The sequence below is a fragment of the Triticum dicoccoides genome, chromosome 6B (genome assembly GCF_002162155.2).
Source record: "Triticum dicoccoides isolate Atlit2015 ecotype Zavitan chromosome 6B, WEW_v2.0, whole genome shotgun sequence".
NCBI classification, from domain to species: Eukaryota; Viridiplantae; Streptophyta; class Magnoliopsida; order Poales; family Poaceae; genus Triticum; species Triticum dicoccoides.
This window is the reverse complement of record NC_041391.1, coordinates 331,194,382-331,216,453: the sequence shown is the minus strand read 5'-3', so window position 1 is coordinate 331,216,453 and position 22,072 is coordinate 331,194,382. Positions and strand designations below refer to the sequence as shown.

The 22,072-nt window shown below is 47.5% G+C and overlaps 1 protein-coding gene across 1 annotated transcript in view; it reads right to left on the bottom strand.

Moving 5' to 3' along the window:
- The window catches only part of LOC119323935 (vacuolar protein sorting-associated protein 29), a 30,104-nt gene extending 12,437 nt beyond the window's left edge, over positions 1-17,667 (bottom strand). Inside the window, exons 1-2 of the mRNA XM_037597645.1 lie at positions 17,407-17,667; positions 5,537-5,674 (exon numbers count right to left, since the gene is read on the bottom strand). Coding sequence (XP_037453542.1) covers positions 5,537-5,674; positions 17,407-17,538 — 270 coding nt within the window. The 5' untranslated portion in view covers positions 17,539-17,667. The remainder of the gene's footprint in view (positions 1-5,536; positions 5,675-17,406) is intronic.
- Positions 17,668-22,072: the final 4,405 nt, after the last annotated feature.

The window sequence follows — 22,072 nt, the reverse complement described above, 5'->3', positions numbered from 1 at the left end:
TGATGCGGAGCATCCCTCGACCATCCCCATGGACGTCACACCGCAAGCACGGAGAGGACCTACGACAAGAGCTCGCGCACGCACCGTCGAAACCGAGGTGAACTCTTTCCTCTTCGGGTCTCTTTCGGTGTCACACGAGAGTCGGATTCTACCTCATATGGAAACTCTATGCACTCGTAGGTACCAAGAAGAAGACCGTGAAGAGGCAAGGACGGAGACACAAGCACATGAAGAGAAGAAGAGCGAGAGAAGAGCGCGAAGCTACGGAGGCCTCGGACCCCCCGGGTGCCCGGCCACCAGCCGCCGGTTGGCCAAGAGGCCCAGGCCACCCCGGGTGCCCGGTCAGGAGGGCCCGGGTGCCCGGCCCTGACCACCAGGGCGCTGTGCAGCCCACCCCGGGTGCCCGGGTCGCCACCCCCGGGTGCCCGACCTCCTCCCAGCGCCGGCCCAGCCCCCGCCCCGGGTGCCCGGGCCTTGTACCCCCGGGTGCCCGGCCGAGGCCGCCCAGCCGCCTACACCGACCCCGGGTGCCCGGGCTTAGGACCCCGGGTGCCCGGGCCCCCCTTCATCGGGTCCCTGTCCGGTCCGGGTGCCCGGCCCCCTTTGCACCGGGTGCCCGGACCCCTCCGAGGCCTGCGTGCCTTTTGGGCTTTTTGCCCTTGTATTCCCCCCTCCTCTCTTATTTCGTCCCTAAACTATATAAGGGCATCTCCTAGCTCATTTAGAGGATAGCAAAGTATTTGATAGACAAAGAGAGAGCTTTGCTCATCTTCCTCCTCATGGAGATCATGACCTCCATTGGAGAAGATCCCTAGGGATTCAAGCCCCCCTTGAGGGAAGGATCTACCTAGATCATCAAGCCCTCATCTCCTTCATAGGATTTGGGATGAACTCTACCATGTATCTTATTTCCCTTTGATTGTTCATGTACCTTGTGGATCTTGTGTGTTTGTTAGTCTAGTGGATGTGTGATTTGGACTTGTTCTTGAGTGTTCCTCTTGTTTTCCCTCTTGTGTTCATCTTGTTCTTGGGGATTCCCCCTCCAATTCGTGAAAGATCTTCACTTAGGGTTCCACCCTACAACATGAGAGCTATACGTCCGGGCCCTTGGGTACTTTGAAGTGACTTCAGTATGACCCACCACAACGAGGACAAGAGCAACAACAACCTCCACCGCCGCACAGGGGGCACTGCTACCTAAATGATTGCGAGCTCAAAGAGTTGTACCTTCATGGTCAACGCTACACGTGGTCTAACGAGTGTGGTGCTCCCGATTTGGTCAAGCTCGAGCACGATGAACTAGGAGGAGCTCCACCCAAATTGTTCGCCTCGCTGTCTCTCCACCTTTATCTCCGACCACTGCCCCTTCTGGATTGCACACTGTGGCCTCCCTGTAGAGGACGTTTCTAGTTCAAGAGTGTGGGCCAAGGAGCCTGGATTCAACAAGACGGTTGTTGAGGGTATGGGCGGCCGCGATCGATGAGCCCGACCCCTTTTGACGCCTCGTCATGCGGCTCAAGAACAAAACTCGTCAGTTGAGGAGTTGGAACGACAAGCAGATGGGTAGTGTCAAACTACCACTTGTGATTTCCAGGGAGCTCATCTTCCGCTTCGATGTTACCATGAAGTTGAGGCAGCTCTCGAAGCTTGAGCGCAAGTTGCGTGCTAGGCTGAAGCACGCCTACCTAGGACTCGCTTCGCACCATGGCTAGGCAACGTTGGAAGATTGCCTGGTTGGCTGAGGGTGACACCAACCTCCTACAAAAAGCAAAAGCAAGTGATCCACGGCCTTGTAGCCGACGAAGTGGTGGTTTCTGACCACGCAACTATGGCCAAGGCTAACTTCGATCACTTCAACATGCTTCTTGGCACAGGCGAGGGCTGCGAGTTCTCGTTGAACCTAGAATTACCAGAGTCATGCTTGGAGAACTTGGCCAGCCTCGACGACCCCATTAACGAGGAAGCTTAGGAGGTGATTTGTCAGCTGTTGCGGGGATAGGCGTCAGGGCCGGACAGATTCACGGCAGAGGTCCTGCAATCTTGTAGCCTTCACCAAGTTGCACTCGTTGTGTGGGCAGGGTTTCCATGGTCTAAACCAAGCCCTACTAATCCAGTTGCCCAAGATATCAGACCCATCAACCCTTTGAGACTACCAACCCATCAACTTCATACACATCTTTGCCAAGGTGGTGGCCAAGACGTTGGCTAGCAGGTTGCCTCCCAGATTGGGGGGCTTGGTTGAGGAGAACCAATGCACAGTCATCAAGAAACGTTGCATTCGTGATAATTTTATGCTGGTTCAGCAGACGGCAAGATATCTGCACGGTGCACCAGATGGGTGAGTCGCGTGCCATGCTCAAGTTGGATATCGCTCATGCATTCAGCTCAATGTTGTGGGCTCTATTTGAGGTACTTCAGCGGGTAGGCTTTGGCCAACGCTTCCCTGAGTGGATTGCCATACTCCTGTCCACCGGTAGGACAGGAGTGATGCTCAATGGTGAACCAGGGCCTCTAGTCTAGCATCATAGGGGCATGTAGCAGGGGAACCCGCTCTCCCCTATGTTGTTTGTGTTGGTGGTAGACACTCTCAACAGGTTTTTTGGTAGGTTATAAGAGAGTTCGGATTGCTCCGTCACCTAGCAACACGCGACCTGACAACCCGTCTCACTGTACACAGACGATGTTGTCATCTTCTACTACACGGATAGGGTGAAGTTGCCCATTGTCCGCAGCTTGCATGCGCACACCAACTTTGCCAAATGTTCGGTGTCCCTCATTAGGTGTTAGGAGGCCTTGGAGAAGAAAACGGTGATGGAGTGTCAGCTAGCTCCTTTCCTGATCAAGTACCTCAGGATCCCACTCAGGCTCAGGAAGTCCTCGTGTAAGGCTTTCCAACCTTTGGAAGACATGATCGCAAACCGCCTGGGCATCCATGATGGCAAAGGCGGGGCGCTCACCTTGGTCAAGTTGGTCCTGGCCACCATGCCTTTGCACCACTTAGTAGTCCTGGGCATGCAAAAGAAGACCCGAAAGAAAATTGACAAGATCCTGCGGTTTCCTCTAGGTGGGTACGACGGCGACCATTGTCATGTCAACTAGTTGCGGGTGTGTAGGCCCCTTCTCTTGGGTGTTCCGGACCTTGGTCACACGACAATTGGTCTCGGGGTTCGCTGGTTGTGGAGGATACACACAGACCCCCTCCGTCCAAAGACGAGCGATGGGTGTTTGAGTCTCCACCAAGATGGTTGATGGAGTTGCTCCTATTCTGGGAGGATCGCTCGCTCGATGGTCATGGCAATGGGGAGCTGGCTCCCGAGTTAGTGCTCTTGGTCTCTGGCTGCACCAGGAAGCGACGAACCATTCGGGAGGCCCTGACCAGCCGTTGATGGATCTCGAACATCAGGGGGCCTTGACCCCCTGCCTATCGAGATCTGCCGGTAGTTGTGCATGATGCAGCTAACCACCACCCCAGACGTCCTTCTTTGGCATTGGACTGCAGACAACCGGTACACTTCTAAGAGCTGTTGCGACACACTCTTTCAGGGAGCGATGGTTTCAAGCTCTTGGAGCTGATTTGGTACGGACCTCCTCCTCGAGTCAAGTTCTTCCGTTGGCTAGCCTGTCAGGATTGTTATTGGACCTCCCAGCGGCTTGCGCGGCGGGGTCTCCATCATGCTCCTCATTGCATGCTTTGAGACCAGTGGGAAACAATGGCTCATCTCCTAACCGGTTGTTATTTCTCGCGCATGGTGTGGCATGAGTTGCTCTCCTGGATCCGACTGACCCCTCTCCCACCCCCACCGCTCAAGTGTTGCGAGTGTTGATTTTGTGGATTGGTGGCAACTAAGTTGCCATTCAATCCACACCTCAGTCCAGAAGAGCCCGTTCTCAGCTATAATGCTGGCAGCTTGGTGCATCTGGAAGCATCAAAACGCGATCATCTTCGACAAGGTGTGGCTCAACTTGACACACCTACTTGACACATTCAAAACAGAGGCCAGGCAATGGCCATCGACAAGTGCGGCTTTGCTTTCGGCATTTACCTTGCCTAGCAACTGTGACCGTCGGGTAGTATTCTCTAGGTGTTGCCCATCTTTGGGCTTGTACAGACTCTCCTTTCTATCAATGCAATGAAACAAGGCTTTTGTGATTTCTTGGGAGAAAAAAAGGTTGTTGGCAAATTACATTCGAAGACGACTTTTACTAGAACACAAGAGACATTGGCATACTCAAAATTGTCAGTGGTGTGCATGATATGGTGCAGGTGAATAAAGTAGACATAACAAACCAACTATGAACTACTCCCTCCATTCCTAAATATTTGTCTTTTTAGAGATTTCAAATGGACTACCACATACGGATGTATATAGACATATTTTAGAGTGTAGAGTTCACTCATTTTGCTCCGTATGTAGTCACTTGTTGAAATCTCTAGAAAGACAAATATTTAGGAACGGAGGGAGTATCATGCATCATGCATGACTCTGCAAAGGTGAAAGTTCAATGTACTGAGCGTGCTTGATATCCCTATAGAGTGAGTATCAGATCACTTCATGGACATTTTTTATCAATCTATTTCTTGGATGTAAATATTGGATGCGGAAATATGTGGAAAGAAAATTGTGTGCACCCTCATTCACTCCGTTACTCCAGTCAATGCTAAACCACATAAGGTCCATCACTCATCGAACTTTGAAGGACACCTTTGCTTCAATGAACCCTGGATCATTTGAACACACGACGGCATCTAGATTGCAACATCTCAACCAATTCGCCCGGTAACAGCAATTGTCAATGGTTACAATTTGTGCGACTCGGTAGGAGAACAGTAAGACAGTTGACCTTCCAAGTGACAACTATGATCATATGGCATAGATATGTATGCTTAATTGTTAAGGATCTGATCCTAGTAGTTAGTAAACATTTCTCACTGAAAATACTAAGAGCAAATTATACTGCCATAATAGAGAGGCAGAAGAAAAGCAAATTGCGTTTAGCGTTGATCTTTCTGATACGTGAACTCGTATTAATTAACTATTTATTAATCCCATAAAAATGCCCACACTACAATACACTAAGAAGCTATTGGTTCAGCAATATCCCACCAGAATCGCACTACATTGGTATGTGATTCGGTAACTCTTATTATACCACTTCCTCAACAGAACACATGGGATCTAAAACCATTTCCCTGATTGAACCACTGCGTCAACCATGCATTACCCACCTCCCTGTAATCCTACTACAATTAAACTAACACTACAGCTCTTGAACAAAACATCACCTAACAATTATTACAGCAACAGACCATGCCAACAAGAGAAAATGACAAACATGCTAGTGATAAAAACTCAACCATGTTTCTGAGGTGTACGGCATAAAAAAAGTGTTTATAATTTGTCAACAACAAGAACTCCAATTCAAGGTATTAACTGTTGACTTTCAACAACCAAAAAAGGCCATGAATATTTTTTCTCCAACAATGAGCATGACAGAAATTAAAAGAGCAAAACAAAATTATCAATTAAGAGCGAACCTGATGGCCATGGCATAGCCCTAGCTTGAACTGACCAATAGTAACTGTCTTAGTCTCTGGGTAGCGAGCATCCTCATCATATTCACCTCTGGTAATGTGGAGATCAGGACAGAGGCTTTTAAGGTAGTCGTGAACTTCCTAGAATGTTGAGAAATTTATGGGTTAATATTTTCTCAAAGCAAAAAATTAGAGTCCATACAAGAAAACATTATTAGCACCCTATTAATAGGTGCAATACCCAGCCGCAAGGAAACAAAAATCACTACATGAAATGGTACAAAGTCGACTATTTCTTCACAAAGATGGTTAGCCAGTCATCTCTACTGCTATTAAACAAGCAAATATATTCTTCCCTAAGCGCACCCGAAAACATGTATACAGGACAATCAAGATAAAATACCACCTCATGATCCAGCCCATCTAATTAGATCTAACCGTCCACATAAAAATGAACCCTCACCTGTGTACGATTAGCAGTTTACCAGAGCGGACGAAAACTCTGCCATGTATCGAGCGAGCGAACGGAATGTTTCGCTGCGTGACCAAAAAATAAATTTATTCCCATGATTAGTGGCCTGCATGCAGCTGCATAGCCCACGATTCAGCAATATGGCGTTCACATGGATTGGTTCGGTCTGCTCAGGTATTAATGGCAAATTAAAAGGGAGGATTTGTTACCACGCAAAAGAAGGGAGGATTAGCTGGAGAGAAGAGATGAGGAATGCGTGGGGCATGCACCAGCGATAGGGTTTCGCTGCCGCTGTCCCGTGTGCTGCTCTGCCTGCTACATCTCCCCGCGCGACTCTCTGACCTTTCTCCGCCCTTGCTCGTCGTATCCTTAGGTCACAGTTCGCCCCCGATGTATCGATGTCGTTGGCCGTCGATTCTGCCGTTTGCCTTGAGTAGGTGCTCCTCCCCCTACAGTCCTCCCATCGCCGCCCCGCCAGTTGGTATGCTGCCAAGGACCAAGATGTGCTGGAATTACGCCAACGCCGGCAGGCGGCCTCCATCGTAAACCGTCTGCTGGTGTTGGTGCCTGGTGATCAGCTGCATCCAATGGAGAAGGGACGGTGCCACCATCCATGTTCTAGAACACGCGCATCCAATGGAGAAGGGACGGTGCCACCATCCATGTTCTGGAACACGCGGACCAATAGATCCACCCCAAAACCAGTCGAATACGAATGCAACCTGTAGGTACATTTTTTGTCTCTCTCTACAACAACAACAACAAAGCCTTTAGTCCCAAACAAGTTGGGGTAGGCTAGAGGTGAAACCCATAAGATCTCGCGATCACTCATGGCTCTGGCACATGGATAGCAAGCTTCCACGCACCCCTGTCCATAGCTAGTTCTTTGGTGATACTCCAATCGTTCATGTCTCTCTTAACGGACTCCTCCCATGTCAAATTCGGTCCACCCCGACCTCTCTTGACATTCTTCGCATGCTTTAGCCGTCCGCTATGCACTGGAGCTTCTGAAGGCCTGCGTTGAATATGCCCAAACCATCTCAGACGATGTTGGACAAGCTTCTCTTCAATTGGTGCTACCCCAACTTTATCTCGTATATCATCATTCCGGACTCTATCCTTCCTCGTGTGGCCACACATCCATCTCAACATACGCATCTCCGTCACACCTAACTGTTGAACATGTCGCCTTTTAGTCGGCCAACACTCAGCGCCATACAACATTGCAGGTCGAACAGCCGTCCCGTAGAACTTGCCTTTTAGCTTTTGTGGCACTCTCGTCACAGAGAATGCCAGAAGCTTGGCGCCACTTCATCCATCCGACTTTGATTCGATGGTTCACATCTTCATCAATACCCCCATCCTCCTACAGCATTGACCCAAAATATCAAACGGTGTCCTTCTGAGGTACCACATGCCCATCAAGGCTAACCTCCTCCTCCTCACACCTAGTAGTACTGAAACCGCACATCATGTACTCGGTTTTAGTTCTACTAAGCCTAAACCCTTTCGATTCCAAGGTTTGTCTCCATAACTCTAACTTCCTATTTACACCCGTCCGACTATCATCAACTAGCACCACATCATCCGCAAAGAGCATACACCATGGGATATCTCCTTGTATAACCCTTGTGACCTCATTCATCACCAAGGCAAAAAGATAAGGGCTCAAAGCTGACCCCTGATGTAGTCCTATCTTAATCAGGAAGTCATCAGTGACATATCTGCACCTTCGGTCCTTTCTCGTTGCTAATCTTCTTTCCCAGGCGAGCGCCCAGGCAGTACGAGACTCAGTTGAACGATGACAGTTGGCCATAAGCGTTTGATTTTCTTTGTACATTTTGGTGGCTGGATAGAAATTTGATATTATTACCAAACTCATTTCATTGTTTGCTTGCAGTTTACGTATTGGATTTGCCATGCAAAACATTCTATCTAGGCAACATCTTTTTGTTAAAGATGTACGTGGGTGTTTTCCACTGTTTTCCACTTGCATATATGAAATATGATGCATACATCATGCCTAGCATGCTTAGGCAGAGACCAACGTATATCTCTACTGTGAATTTTGTATTATCTTGTTCTTTTGGGGACGATCAATAAAGGGTGCAGCAGCCCAAGACTATTACCGTTTCTTGAAACGCAGGTATCAGCTCGTTCACCGCATCTTGATGTATTGTGTACCTCCTCTTTCACAGTTATCAAAATATTTAGATTGTCATTTTAACTAATGTCCATACCATCATAAGCTATGAGCAGACAGGTGAGTCTTTCCCCACTGCTCTTGCCTATTCATTCTCTGTACTTTTGACAAATCCAAGTTGTTTTTTTCTCTCATGCAGTAAGTTACACTAATGTACTATTCTGAATTGCATTTTCCAATTTAATATCCTTTTATGCACTGCAATGCCTGAATACTTTGCGGCGTGCATGCTGTTGCAATTCCAGTACTTGCGTTCCATTATCCTATTAGAAATCATGCTTTGTACGTGCTGCATCATAAGCCTTTTTCAAGAGGCATCAGTGCAAGATTTTGAAGAATTGGATTTAGTGGAAATTGAGTTCTCACCAAACGGGCAAATATCTTCCAGGTCAGGTACAAGTTTTCTTGCAGTTCTTGCTCCTGCCTTCCGACTGCATATTATATAGCATGGAGGAGAGGAGAAACAATGAAGCCTAAATGGAGTATGTAGTTGTGCTTTTTTCTACCAACCACAAATAGTAGGCATGCAGTACTGATATCGCATTTCAGTTATTGTTATCCTTGGAACAAATATTAGCTTTGTAATGAAGTAGAAGTGACGGTCTTCGCATTTTCCACAGGAAATTCCTAGCACATAGTGTCTCTTGATATATGTACTGGATAACGAATTCATTGTTTGCTTGCGGGTTACATCTTGGATTTATGTGTCTAACTTGTTTGTGCCATGGCGTGCAAACTGTGCAGATCATGCTTCTGGTGAAACACACACCACTCTTCTGGTGTGCCAAGTGCATCTCCTTTTCATTTGGGGCTGCGTTCACTTTAAATGTAACTTTTACACTTGTAAAATGATAAAGAGCACATAACGTGTTTCCCCCAAAATATAGATTAATGTCTAGCTTATAGAGATATTAAACCGTCTTCATTTTACTGGTAAATATTGAGGGCTCCTTTGATCCAACAAGCAAAGTTGAGGGTTGGGTGTGATTGTTGAAAGTATGGCGGGTTGATTATTGCTACTGCTGTTGGGTATGTGCAACAAGAAGTTTTTGACTTGTTGAAGACAGAAGGTATAGCAGTTCTCAACCTGATGTAGTATTGGCGTCTAATGGGGCATTAACAAGCTTTGTATAAAAAATTAATTTGCTCTTGGTAGCGGCTCTCGGAGGGAAGGAGCATCATGTTGTGAACATGGTTATCTTCAAAACATTTTTTTTGTTGGTTAGCTGTTTCCATAAAGAAATAGTCAATGTTATTTCTCATGCATCAACTTATTTTAGTGGAGCTGAGCACTATGAGGATTTGTAAAGGCTTTGGAGTTGCTAATCTGAACAACCATTATGATAAATGGAAGTTGTCCATTCATCTTCTTTTTTTTTTTTGAGGAAACATGTGATTTCATAACTCCGCCCATGTCTTCTAGGCATAGCCAGTCCCAAGCCCGGGTAAAGGAGGAGGATTGTGATAGGCTTGGCGAGCCAACATAAAAACTAGCCAGTCCCATGGGTATGAAACCAATTTGAGCGAGAGTAGTACTAGGATGGGTGACCAACGTAAAAACTAGCCAGTCCTTTGGGTATGAAACCCATTTGGGCGAGAGTAGTACTAGGATGGGTGACCTCCTGGGAAGTCCTCGTGAAAGGGTTTCATATCTAGCCTACCCCAACTTGTTTGGGACAAAAGGCTTAGTCTCTTCAAACATGTGCTTTCATCATATAGAAGATCTACAATAAGCATCATTGCCCAGCGTCTGGATATAACCCGGTAATATCTGCTTGGGTTTGTCCTGATTAATTGGACTAGCCCCTTTAGTCCATGTATTTGTATCATCCAGTGCAGCTAAGTGTATCTAGCAAATGAGTGCGACTGGGTTATTGAAGGCGGCCGAAGAAGCGCATCCACCTTACACCTCACCTCCGGCTGCCTTCGCTATCTTGTGAAGTTTGGGTTTGTATCCTTGTAAGACTTCTTTTTATCTTGCTTTTCTTGGTTCGATTTTTGTGGTGTCTATCCTCCATGATATCAGATGCAGCTAGGGAAACTAAATGTCGCTCCATGCTTGAAAACGCTGGTGCCAAGAAGCTCAGTTAAGATATAAAATAACATGTCGATCAGTCGTGCGTTGCACGTGCATGCTTACTAGTCATACAAAATAGTTGAAAAGCGACAAATAGTCCGCGATGTTGAGCATCATAGGGAAAATATCTGGTGCACCGGAGCTTGTGTGCTACCGGTGCACCGAACTCATATTGTGCTCTTAAAATGTTCAAAAATTCTGAAAAAAAATTAGCACTCACACAACATCAATTCAGGTAGTCACAAAATTCGAAACATAACTCAAAAAATAAAAATGACAAATTCAACACTGAATAGTACATAACATAACTTGGGCTTCGCATCGCCTAGCTTGGCGACTCGGGCGGCGACCCGATCCCCGCCGCCTCCCACTCCCCCCACCTGCTCCTCCCTCGCCGCCGCCAGTGGCCACCGCCGGGCAAAGCCCGTGTGGGGGTGGCGGCGGCGGGGCCTTCTCCCGTCGCGCGGCGTCCAGTCCTGGGGGAGCGGCGGCGGGTGGCGCTCGGCGCTGTGGTGCCTGGCGGTGGACTGCGCGGCTGCCTCGCCTATCTCCGGTGATGCTCTGGCGGCGGGGGTGATGCTCGGCTTGCAGGTGCGGAGGGCGTTGCGTGGGGCGGCTGGATCGAGCCGGTTGCGGCCAGATCTGGCTTCCCCGGTTTCTGCTGCGGGGGTCAGCGGCACGGGTGCTCGGACGCCGGGGCAGCGGCCCCGGACCTCTTCGATCTCTGGGCGGCGCGGCCGCGGGCGGGCGGTGGCTCCCGTCGGCTGCGTGGGCGGCGGCGGAGCTGCTGTGGTTTGGCGTCTCTGCTGCGGCGGGAGGTGGTGCGGCTCGGCGAGATTCAGGCGTGGATCCTCCTTCCTCTGGCGGGATCGGCTGGTCGATGGAGACGGCGGTGTGCGCCCAGGACCCGGCAGCACGGCTGCTGCTGGCCGGGGGGTCGCGCGGGACGGCCTCAGCTGGGACGGGCGCGGGCGCTGGCGGGAGATTCCCTTCGGTGCTCTGCGGTGCAGGTTTGGTGGCGGTTGGTGGCCGGCTGGTTCGGGCTCGCGGTGGTTGAGCATCTCCGGGCTCGCGGTGGTTTGTGCATTGTGCAAAAGTGGCCAAAAAAAGAGAATAAGCTTTTAAGCAAAGAGAAAAACAAAGAGCTTGTAAGCAATAGACATAGCATCACACCACATTGCATATAAGATTGTCATATCCGATCATCTTGAGAGGAACACCGGGAATCATACATACATAGCATACTTGGGATAAAAGTCCATACATTTTGCATCTTATAGGTTGTGCACAAGTGTCGTATCCGCCTATTGAGCAATCGTGCTAGCGTCTCTCTTGAGTTGTGCAACACGAGCGTTTTCCGTGGATTCCACATTTTGTGCTCATTCCTTGGTTGCACGACTCCATTTATCTATCAGTGTGTGTGTTTCCGTGTCATTCATTGCTATTGGTCTACTTGTTTCACTTGCGAATTTGTGAATCTCTTTCAACTTTATTGACTCTTACTAACAGTTTGCATCAAATTTTTGTGCCACTATCCTCACCGAGCTGCACCATAAGCCTTATTTGTGTAGGTGTGAGAAATTGACGAGATCGGTACCAATTGTGCTATTTCCTTGTTACATCACTGAGTGATCATTGATCCATTCTCAACATCGATTAAGGTACATTTGGTACAGTTCTCTCCTATCTTCCACTCATATTTGCTCGAGTCTTGTAATGGATAGGAAAGGCATTTCATCTCCGATCTTCGACAACAATGACAGTGCGAACAACTACATCACCAAAGCGTCCATCTTCGGTCTACAACAACAAATGCAAGGCGCACATTCTACCTTGCGAGAGCGCATCGAGAACCTCTCCATCGACATTCGTCACTCCGAAGCAAGGAAAAGGGACTACATCGACAAGAAGCTTTCCGCACAAAAAGAGGAGCAAGATGCAAGGATGGAGGAGATTAGGGCCTTGATCAAGTCTTCTTCCCCTTCGTCATCTTCAAGGCGGCGACCTTCAAGCCACAAGTCTTCGGAGCGCGAAAACGATGCAAGCGCAATTCGTCCACGTCCATATCTTCGTGATGACCATCGTCACAATCGTGATCAACATCATCATGAAGGGCAAGTCACCTCCAAGCAACATGTGCACGACGACGACGAACGACATCTACTACGAGCTCAAGTACGACAACGACAACATCATCATGAAGATGCTCACCAAGCGCAAATGTACAAGTCCCAACAAGCTCTACTTCACGCCAAGGCCACGCTTCAAGAGCACAAAAGAAGACCGCGAGACAAGCACCACCAAGAGGAAGCTACGGCTACCACGACCACTTCGGCATCTTCGCCAAGTGTTAGCAAGGCATCTTCGCCTTCGGACATACGGCATCTTCGCCTTCGGACATACGGCATCTTCGCCTACTTCCCATGAGTTCGCCTACATCAACATCTTCAACAACAAGGCGACCACCTACAAGCGAGGGCGACACTTCCATCTTCGGAAGCCCCTCAAAGAAGATGGCCGAGCATGGGAAATCCTGAAGCAAAGCACTTCGTCAGTGTCTGACTACACTGACCAGTTTGAGGAACTGATGGCAGAAATTCAAACTGACAATCCAATAATGGACGAACAGTGGTTTGTCAAATGCTATGTCAATGGCTCCGTTCACAGATCAAGTTTCAGCTCAGATCACTGAGACCTACCAACCTCACAGAAGCCTATTGGTTGGCAGTGGATATGGAGAAAGGCACAGCAGAAAAGAAAGCACTTCAAGCCCACACTAGCACCAGTAAAGGCTATCCTGGTTTTCACAAAACCTATAGCCTAGCAACAGAAAAAGCTGCAGATCCCAAACCAACTATAGTGAACCAAAGAGCCAGAGAACCTGGCAAGTGCTGGAGGTGTGGGGATGCTTGGTTCCATGGACATAAGTGCAAACTTGCTCCTGCACTGAATGTTTTAACAGGTGAGGAGCCTACTAAACAACAGAAGGAACCAGATGAGTTGGAGGAACAGGATGAAACAGAACAGCCCCAGACTGAAGAACACTGTATGACCATCTCTGCTGAAGCCATGCAGTCAGATAATGTGAACACCATTTCTATTCTGGTGCAAATAGGGGGCAAACAGGGCATTGCTCTAGTGGACTCAGGCAGTAACTCCACTTTTATAAGCCTGAAATTTGCTCTGACAACCTCTTCCAACATACTCAAGGACACTAACCGTGTTGTTACAGTTGCTGGTGGGGGAACATTGTGGTCTAGTTCCTATATACCCTCAACCACTTTCACTGCAGGCCACACCAAGTTCATTCAGCAGTTCAGAGTGTTGGATCTACCTGGACATGATATGGTGTTAGGCAGTGACTGGATGGCACAACACAGCCCGGTGGCTTTTCACTACAACCCCAGACAGATCACAATTATGCAGAACAAGAGCACTCCTGTTACAATCAGAGCTTGTGACACTCTGTCTGACGCCACTATAATTGAAGCTGCAGAAGTGGACAAGTTACTGTCTTCAGGAGCTCCAAGTTATGTGTTGCAACTTATCAGGGACACTACTATGACCAAACCAGAGAAACAATCAGTTCCACAACATGTAGAAGAAGTTCTGCAGAAATTCCCTGAAGTTTTTCAAGAACCCAAAGGCCTGCCCCCCAAAAGATCTCATGATCACAAGATACCACTGAAAGAAAAGGCAAAACCTCCAAATTCTAGGCCCTATAGAGTACCTCACATGCAGAAGAATGAGTTGGAAAGGCAAATTGATGCAATGCTCAGAGATAAAATAATCAGGGCTAGTGAAAGTCCCTACTCCTCTCCAGCAATCTTAGTCATGAAAAAAGATGGCACTTGGAGGATGTGCATTGACTATAGGAAGCTCAATGAGGCCACAGTGAAAAACAAGTTTCCCATCCCTGTAATTGAAGACTTACTGGATGAATTACATGGAGCAACTTACTTCACTAAGTAGGATCTCAGGTCTGGTTACCATCAAGTGAGAATGGATGAAAAGGATATACCTAAGACTGCATTCAGAACATATTTTGGGCACTATGAGTTCCTAGTTATGCCATTTGGGCTGGCTAATGCACCCGGTACATTCCAAGCCCTCATGAACAATATCTTTGGCCCATACCTGAGAAAGTTTGTACTGGTTTTCTTTGATGACATTTTGATATTCAGTAAATCACTGTCAGAACACATTGAACACCTCCAGATAGTGTTACAACTACTCAAAGAACATCAACTATATGCCAAACTCTCCAAGTGTGCTTTTGCAGTTACACAAGTAGACTACTTGGGCCATGTTATTTCTGCTAAAGGAGTTTCTACTGATCCCTCTAAAGTGGCAGCAGTGGTGGAGTGGCCCATTCCCACCACACCAAAACAACTCAGAGGATTTTTGGGCCTCTGTGGATACTATAGAAGATTTGTCCAGCATTTTGGAACAATAGCCAGGCCTTTGCATGATATCCTCAAGAAAGACAGCTTTTCCTGGACTGACAAACAGACTAGTGCCTTCCAACAGTTGAAACAGGCCATGACCAATGCACCAGTGCTGGCCCTCCCAAATTTTACTGAGTCATTTGTGCTAGAGACAGATGCTTCTGGAACTGGGATTGGAGCAGTAATGATGCAGCAAGGAAAACCAATTGCATATTACAGCTCCTCCCTCTGCCCAAAGAATGCTGCCCTGTCCACTTATGAGAAAGAAGCATTAGCAATCCTGGCTGCCTTAAAGAAATGGAGGCACTACTTCCTGGGCAATGAACTCATCATAAAAACAGACCATCAGAGCCTGCAATTCATGACAGATCAGAAGGTCAACACCAGCATACAACATAAACTGATGTTGAAGCTCCTTGAGTTTACTTTCACTCTGCAGTACAAAAAGGGCAAGGAAAACATTGTGGCTGATGCCCTATCTAGGAAACATTCACTTATGGCTATTTCCCTGGTAACTCCACAGTGGATCTCTGCAGTAGAAGATTCCTATGCCAATGACAGCACTTGCAAATCTCTCCTTGAAAAGCTCCTGCTGTCCCCTGACCACTCAATAAACCAAAACACTCTGCACTCTGGCATTATTAGACACAAAGGAAGAATTTATGTGGGCAAGGATTTATCTTTGAGAAAGAAACTTCTGGCTGCACTTCATGCCTCTGCTTTGGGAGGCCACTCAGGCATGAAAGCCACATATCACAGAATCAAGCAAATCTTTTACTGGCAAGGTCTGAAACAAGATGTGGACAAGTTTGTTTCTGAATGCCCTGTCTGTCAGAAGAACAAGGGAGAGAATTGCCCTTACCCTGGATATTTGGATCCACTTCCACTCCCTGATATGGTTTGGACACACATCAATATGGATTTCATCGAGGGCCTGCCTAAATCTCAAGGCAAGGATGTCATATTTGTGGTAGTTGACAGACTGTCCAAGTTTTCCCACTTTATCCCACTGTCTCACCCCTATACTGCTCACACGGTGGCCACTGCATTCATTGACAATGTACTGAAACTACATGGCCCTCCACTGTCCATTGTCTCTGACCGAGACTGCATATTCATCAGTCAAGTTTGGCAAGATATGTTCAAGGGCATGGCATGGATTTCGAGTCGCTCGACTAGTCGCGACTAGTCGACGACTAGTCTATGAGTCGCAAAAATATGGTCGACTCGGCTTAGTGTCGACTCGCGACTCTGAGTCGCGACTAGTGACAACGCAGGCTCGACTTCTTCCGAGTCGCTGCCCCAAAGCGACTCGCATGAGTCGCGACTCAAAAACCATGGGGCATGGGCACCGAACTGCGTTACAGTTCTGCATACCACCCACAGTCAGATGGCCAAACAGAACACGTAAATCAGTGCATTGAGAACTACCTGCGATGCCTGACATCAACACAACCCAAGAAGTGGGCCCAGCACCTATCCATGGCAGAATACTGGTACAACACCTCGTACCATTCTTCCCTTCAGAAAACTCCGTTCGAAGCAGCCTATGGATACCCACCTCCCAATATCTGCGAGAACATTCTACCAGATAACCTGACAACCGAAGCTCAACAGTTTTTCACTGATCGAGATGCACTACTCCAACACCTGAAAACCAACTTAACTGCAGCTCAAGCACGCATGAAGAAGTACGCAGATCGTAAAAGAACTGAAAGAGTTTTGGAAGTGGGGGGCATGGTGTATCTCAAGATGCAACCATATCGCCTGAATGCGTTCCGCGCGCGCTCTCACATCAAGTTACAGAGCAAGTACTACGGGCCCTTCCGTGTCACAGCTAAAGTGGGGCGAGTGGCCTACAAACTCCTCTTACCTGATGGCACCAACATCCATCCGGTGTTTCACGTCAGCCAGCTGAAGAAGCATGTCGGGCCCTCGGCTGTTCCGTGCGTCGATCTTCCTCTGGTTCGCGCAGACGGCATGATACTGACTGAACCAGTCTTGGTTCTGGAGACTCGCCAGGTACCACGCAACAACCTGCCGGTGGTCCAGTGGCTCGTGCAATGGGCAAACTTGCCACCCGATGAAGCTTCCTGGGAGGACGCCACATTCATGAAAAAGACATTTCCAGCGTTCTTCAAAGCGACCATTGATCGCTGGTTCAACAGATCACCTCCTTGAGGACAAGTTCGGTTTCGCGCGGGAGCATTGTCAGGCCTGCATCTGCAGTTAATAGATGCACCCCTTCTTCAGTTAACGTCCGGCCCAGATTCATCCTTGTCCTGACGATCCGACGGCTCGCGATGCTCACCGTCTCACTGTACCGTTTCGGCTGTATTCCTGTAGCGTTTCATCCACGCCACTGTAGCCGTCACCCTGTGCCAGCTGGGTTATAAAGCTCGCTCCCAACATCTTGTAATGCATCAATTATTGCTGAGACCATTTTATAAATCAAACATATATCTCATAGTAATACAACAACCCTAGCGGGCGCCTACTTTCCCCTCCTGTTCTTGCGATTTAGATCGAATCCACCACGAATTCTCAAATCAGGGTGTGACATTCACGAACTAGTCGGTCAACCAGATTTGACAGACCAGAGACACGGCGATCCAGCAGCAATCACGCGCACGCGGCATCAAGCATGTATCACAGGGATAAAAGGAGACTGACCTTGATGCAGAGGTTCCCGGTGCAGATGATGTGCTGGATCTTGCCCGGGACGAGCATGGACTTGAACTTGGCGGGCAGGTCGGGCGCACGGTGCGGGATGTGCAGATCCCCCAGCGCTAGGACTAGCACCATTGGATTGGGGATCGGGGGGGAGAAGGGGGACGGCCCCGGAAGGTGGAGAGCGATCCGAATCGCTCAGCCCGCTCTGCTCTCCTGGAACGCGATGATCAAATCTTCCACTCAAATCCCTAGCACGATCGATACCCCTCAAAACTTGTTGGGACAATTCACTTCCGTCCTCATCAAACTTCCAAAGCGGCAAAGCGTCCAGCCTGAAGGTCTTCCCCTCGAAAACAAAACAAATGAAGGTCCTCAAACTAAATTATGCGTTCATCTACCCCAAACCTGGCCAAATGGACCAGCCTAGGCGTGCCGGCACGATAGCCCGCGTGCTCGGCCCGTCATGGGCCGGGCCGGCACGTAGCTTAACAGGGCGTGCCTGCATGTGGCCCGGCTAGGGCCGTGCCTGGGCTGCCTAGCCAGGCACGCGTGCCGACCCGGCACGGCACGCCTAGTCGTGTGGACTCTCGCGACTAGCTAGCTTGGCGACTAGCGAGGAGTGTTTCGCTCGAAACGTGCGGAAGGGATTAGAAGGTGTGGCCCACAAAACGAGAGCGATGTGCCTCCTGGCGAGCGCACGAGACAGACGTGCCTCGATGTGCCTTGTACATGAGCGTATCAGACGTTTCTTTTTCGAGGCAAGTGCGCACGAGATGTAGCGTACTAGGGTGCCTTGATCTAATTTTTTTAAGAAAAACGTGCTTCGATCTATACTCGAACCCCCGTGATGGCGTGCCAAACGGGTCATCCTGTCGGCCCGTGTAGTGAGGGGGTAGTGCATGGGCCAGGAAGGGCAGCACGCGTGCCGGCCCGGCACGACCCGTGTATTTATGCCTGGCCGGGCCAGGCTGGGCTTGGCCCGTTTAACCAAGGTCGGGTCGGGCCGTGTCGTGCCAGCCGTTTTGGCCTACCCTATGTATTTCTTTTCAATCCACCCTATGTGTTTCGCTGACGTGGAGGCGTTACTTGGAACAGAGGTGCCCCCTTCAAAATTGTTGTGCATCCAATGCTCTACGATGGATGTACCACACTTCCTTTATACGAAGATCAAGGGTGAGTTGGTTGAAGTTTGGGGATCGCAACACGGGATTTTTTTTATAGTTTTGCATCCGCAAGAAGAAAATGTAACAGAATTTCCCGTCTAAAAATGACATGGGACAACGGCTGGATGGTACACGTGCAATTAATCCTTTCATGCATTCTTATTTCAATAATCTCTTCACCTCAGGTGTATGATGAGAGAGATCCTAATTTCCTTGCAGAAGTGAAAGAAAAGGTTACTGCCCAAATGAATGAGATGTTGCTTAATCCCTATTCATCGGTGGAGGTTAAAAATGCCATTGATAGTATTGGTGATCTTAAGGCCCCGGGGCCGGATGGGCTACATGCCATCTTCTATAAAAAAAATTGGCATGTCTTCGGGGACGATAACTCATGAAGTTCTTCACGCACTCGACTCAGGTATGATCCCGGAGGGGTGGAATAATATTGTGGTGGTTTTGATACCTAAAGTTGACTCTCCTGGATCGATTACTCAATTTTGTCCTAAGCCTTTGTAATGTTATCTACAAGATCATCTCTAAGATGCTTGCTAATCGACTGAAGACCATTTTGCCTGAGATCGTTTCGAAAACACAGAGTACTTTTGTGCCTGGTAGATTAATAACAGATAATATATTGGTAGCTTATGAGTGTGCCCACAAAATCAAGAACAAGAGAAACGGGCAACCAGGGCTCTGTGGCGTCAAGTTGGACATGCATAAAGCATATGACAAAGTTGAATGGGTCTTTTTGAGGAATATGATGTTGAAATTGGGTTTTGATGACCAGTGGGTGAATTTAGTTATGAATTGTGTTTCTTTAGTAAAATACACAATCGGTATAATTCCCAAGAGATAGAAGGAGTCACACCAACAAGAGGCCTTCGACAAGGAGACCCTTTATCCCCATACTTATTTCTCTTGTGCATAGAAGGTTTATCTAGTATACTACAGTTTGAAGAAGAAGCTGGTGGCATTGATGAAGTTTTTGAACACAGTACAGACGTCAACGCTCATATACACGCACATACACTCATGGTGTGTAGAAATGCACTACCAGTCTCGCACCTTCTATTTGCTGATGATTCCCTAATCCTCATGACTACGGATATGTTAAATGCAGCTTCCTTACAGCGAGCACTAGATGATTATTGCACTAACTCTGGCCAACTGGTGAGTAGATCAAAATCAAGCATATTCTTTAGCCTTAATACTACTGTGGTGGAAAACGTAACAGAATTTCCCGTCTAAAAATGACATGGGCCAACGGCTGGATGGTACATGTGCGATTAATCCTTTCATGCATTCTTATTTCAATAATCTCTTCACCTCAGGTGTATGATGAGAGAGATCCTAATTTCCTTGCAGAAGTGAAAGAAAAGGTTACTGCCCAAATGAATGAGATGTTGCTTAATCCTTATTCATCGGTGGAGGTTAAAAATGCCATTGATAGTATTGGTGATCTTAAGGCCCCGGGGCCGGATGGGCTACATGCCATCTTCTATAAAAAAATTGGCATGTCTTCGGGGACGATAACTCATGAAGTTCTTCACGCACTCGACTCAGGTATGATCCCGGAGGGGTGGAATAATATTGTGGTGGTTTTGATACCTAAAGTTGACTCTCCTGGATCGATTACTCAATTTTGTCCTAAGCCTTTGTAATGTTATCTACAAGATCATCTCTAAGATGCTTGCTAATCGACTGAAGACCATTTCGCCTGAGATCGTTTCGAAAACACAGAGTACTTTTGTGCCTGGTAGATTAATAACAGATAATATATTGGTAGCTTATGAGTGTGCCTACAAAATCAAGAACAAGAGAAACGGGCAACCAGGGCTCTGTGGCGTCAAGTTGGACATGCATAAAGTATATGACAAAGTTGAATGGGTCTTTTTGAGGAATATGATGTTGAAATTGGGTTTTGATGACCAGTGGGTGAATTTAGTTATGAATTGTGTTTCTTTAGTAAAATACACAACCGGTATAATTCCCAAGAGATAGAAGGAGTCACACCAACAAGAGGCCTTCGACAAGGAGACCCTTTATCCCCATACTTATTTCTCTTATGCATAGAAGGTTTATCTAGTATACTACAGTTTGAAGAAGAAGCTGGTGGCATTGATGGAGTTTTTGAACACAGTACAGACGTCAACGCTCATATACACGCACATACACTCATGGTGTGTAGAAATGCACTACCAGTCTCGCACCTTCTATTTGCTGATGATTCCCTAATCCTCATGACTACGGATATGTTAAATGCAGCTTCCTTACAGCGAGCACTAGATGATTATTGCACTAACTCTGGCCAACTGGTGAGTAGATCAAAATCAAGCATATTCTTTAGCCTTAATACCAGTGTGGTGGCGAGGGCAAAAATTTATCAAGAATTACATATTGACATTGAAGCACTCTCAGATAAATATTTAGGCCTACCGGCTCTGGTAGGAGCAGATAGGAGTGATTGCTTCAAGCTTTTTGTTCAGAGAATCAGAAACATAATTTGTGTTTGGATGGCCAATCTTTTTATCAATGGGAGGTAAAGAATTGTTGTTGAAAGTAGTTGCTCAATCTATTCCCGTGTTTGCCATGTCAGTGTTTAATATCCCTAAGGGGGTCTGTAAGGGCATAACGGATCTTATAGCACAATTTTGGTGGGAGGGGATGGAGATAAGAAAATTATGCACTGGTATGCATGGTGGAAGCTATGTACTCCAAAGAAGATGGGAGGGATGGGGTTTCGAGACCTTCACTCCTTTTATTTGGCCATGCTAGCAAAGCAGTGTTGGAGATTCATAACTAGTCCAGATTCTCTATGTGCTAAGGTGTTGCATGCTAAGTACTATCTGGATGGCAATTTATTATTGGTTGGCCCCAAAAAATGGATCCTCTTTTACTTGGCAAAGTTTGGTAGTGGGGCTGCAAACTTTTAAAAGGGGCCATATTTGGCGCATTGGTGATGATAGCAAGGTTGATATTTGGACTGGTCCGTGGATTCCATCTAGTCCAGACCGTCATATAATAACTCCTTGGGGTCAAATTTTAATCTCCAAGGTACTGGACCTAATTGATTTGACAAATGGAGAATGGTATGAAGAACTGATTAGAGCTATATCCAGTCCAGCGGATACTAGGAGGATTCTCTAATTCCATTGAATTATGAGGTCTTTGAAGATTTTAATGCTTGGCATCACACTTGAATTGGTACTTTTTTGGTGAAAACTGCATTCCATGCAGAATGGGCACATAAATTTAGAGGCAATCGAACTGGTCCCATCCATCAGTTAACAATCCAATTTGGAACAAGATTTGGCAGCTTGAGGTGTTGTGTTCTACGCTAGGTGCATTGGCTGCAATTTAATTTTTTTCCCTATGCGCAGATCAACCAGGAACATGCTACGGGCGATGGATCACGGATCATCACCACTAAACATGCAGTGTCGTGCAACAGAAGTAGAATTGAGGTAGCGCGTCTCCGGAGTCGTCTCCTCCTTGTCGATCTC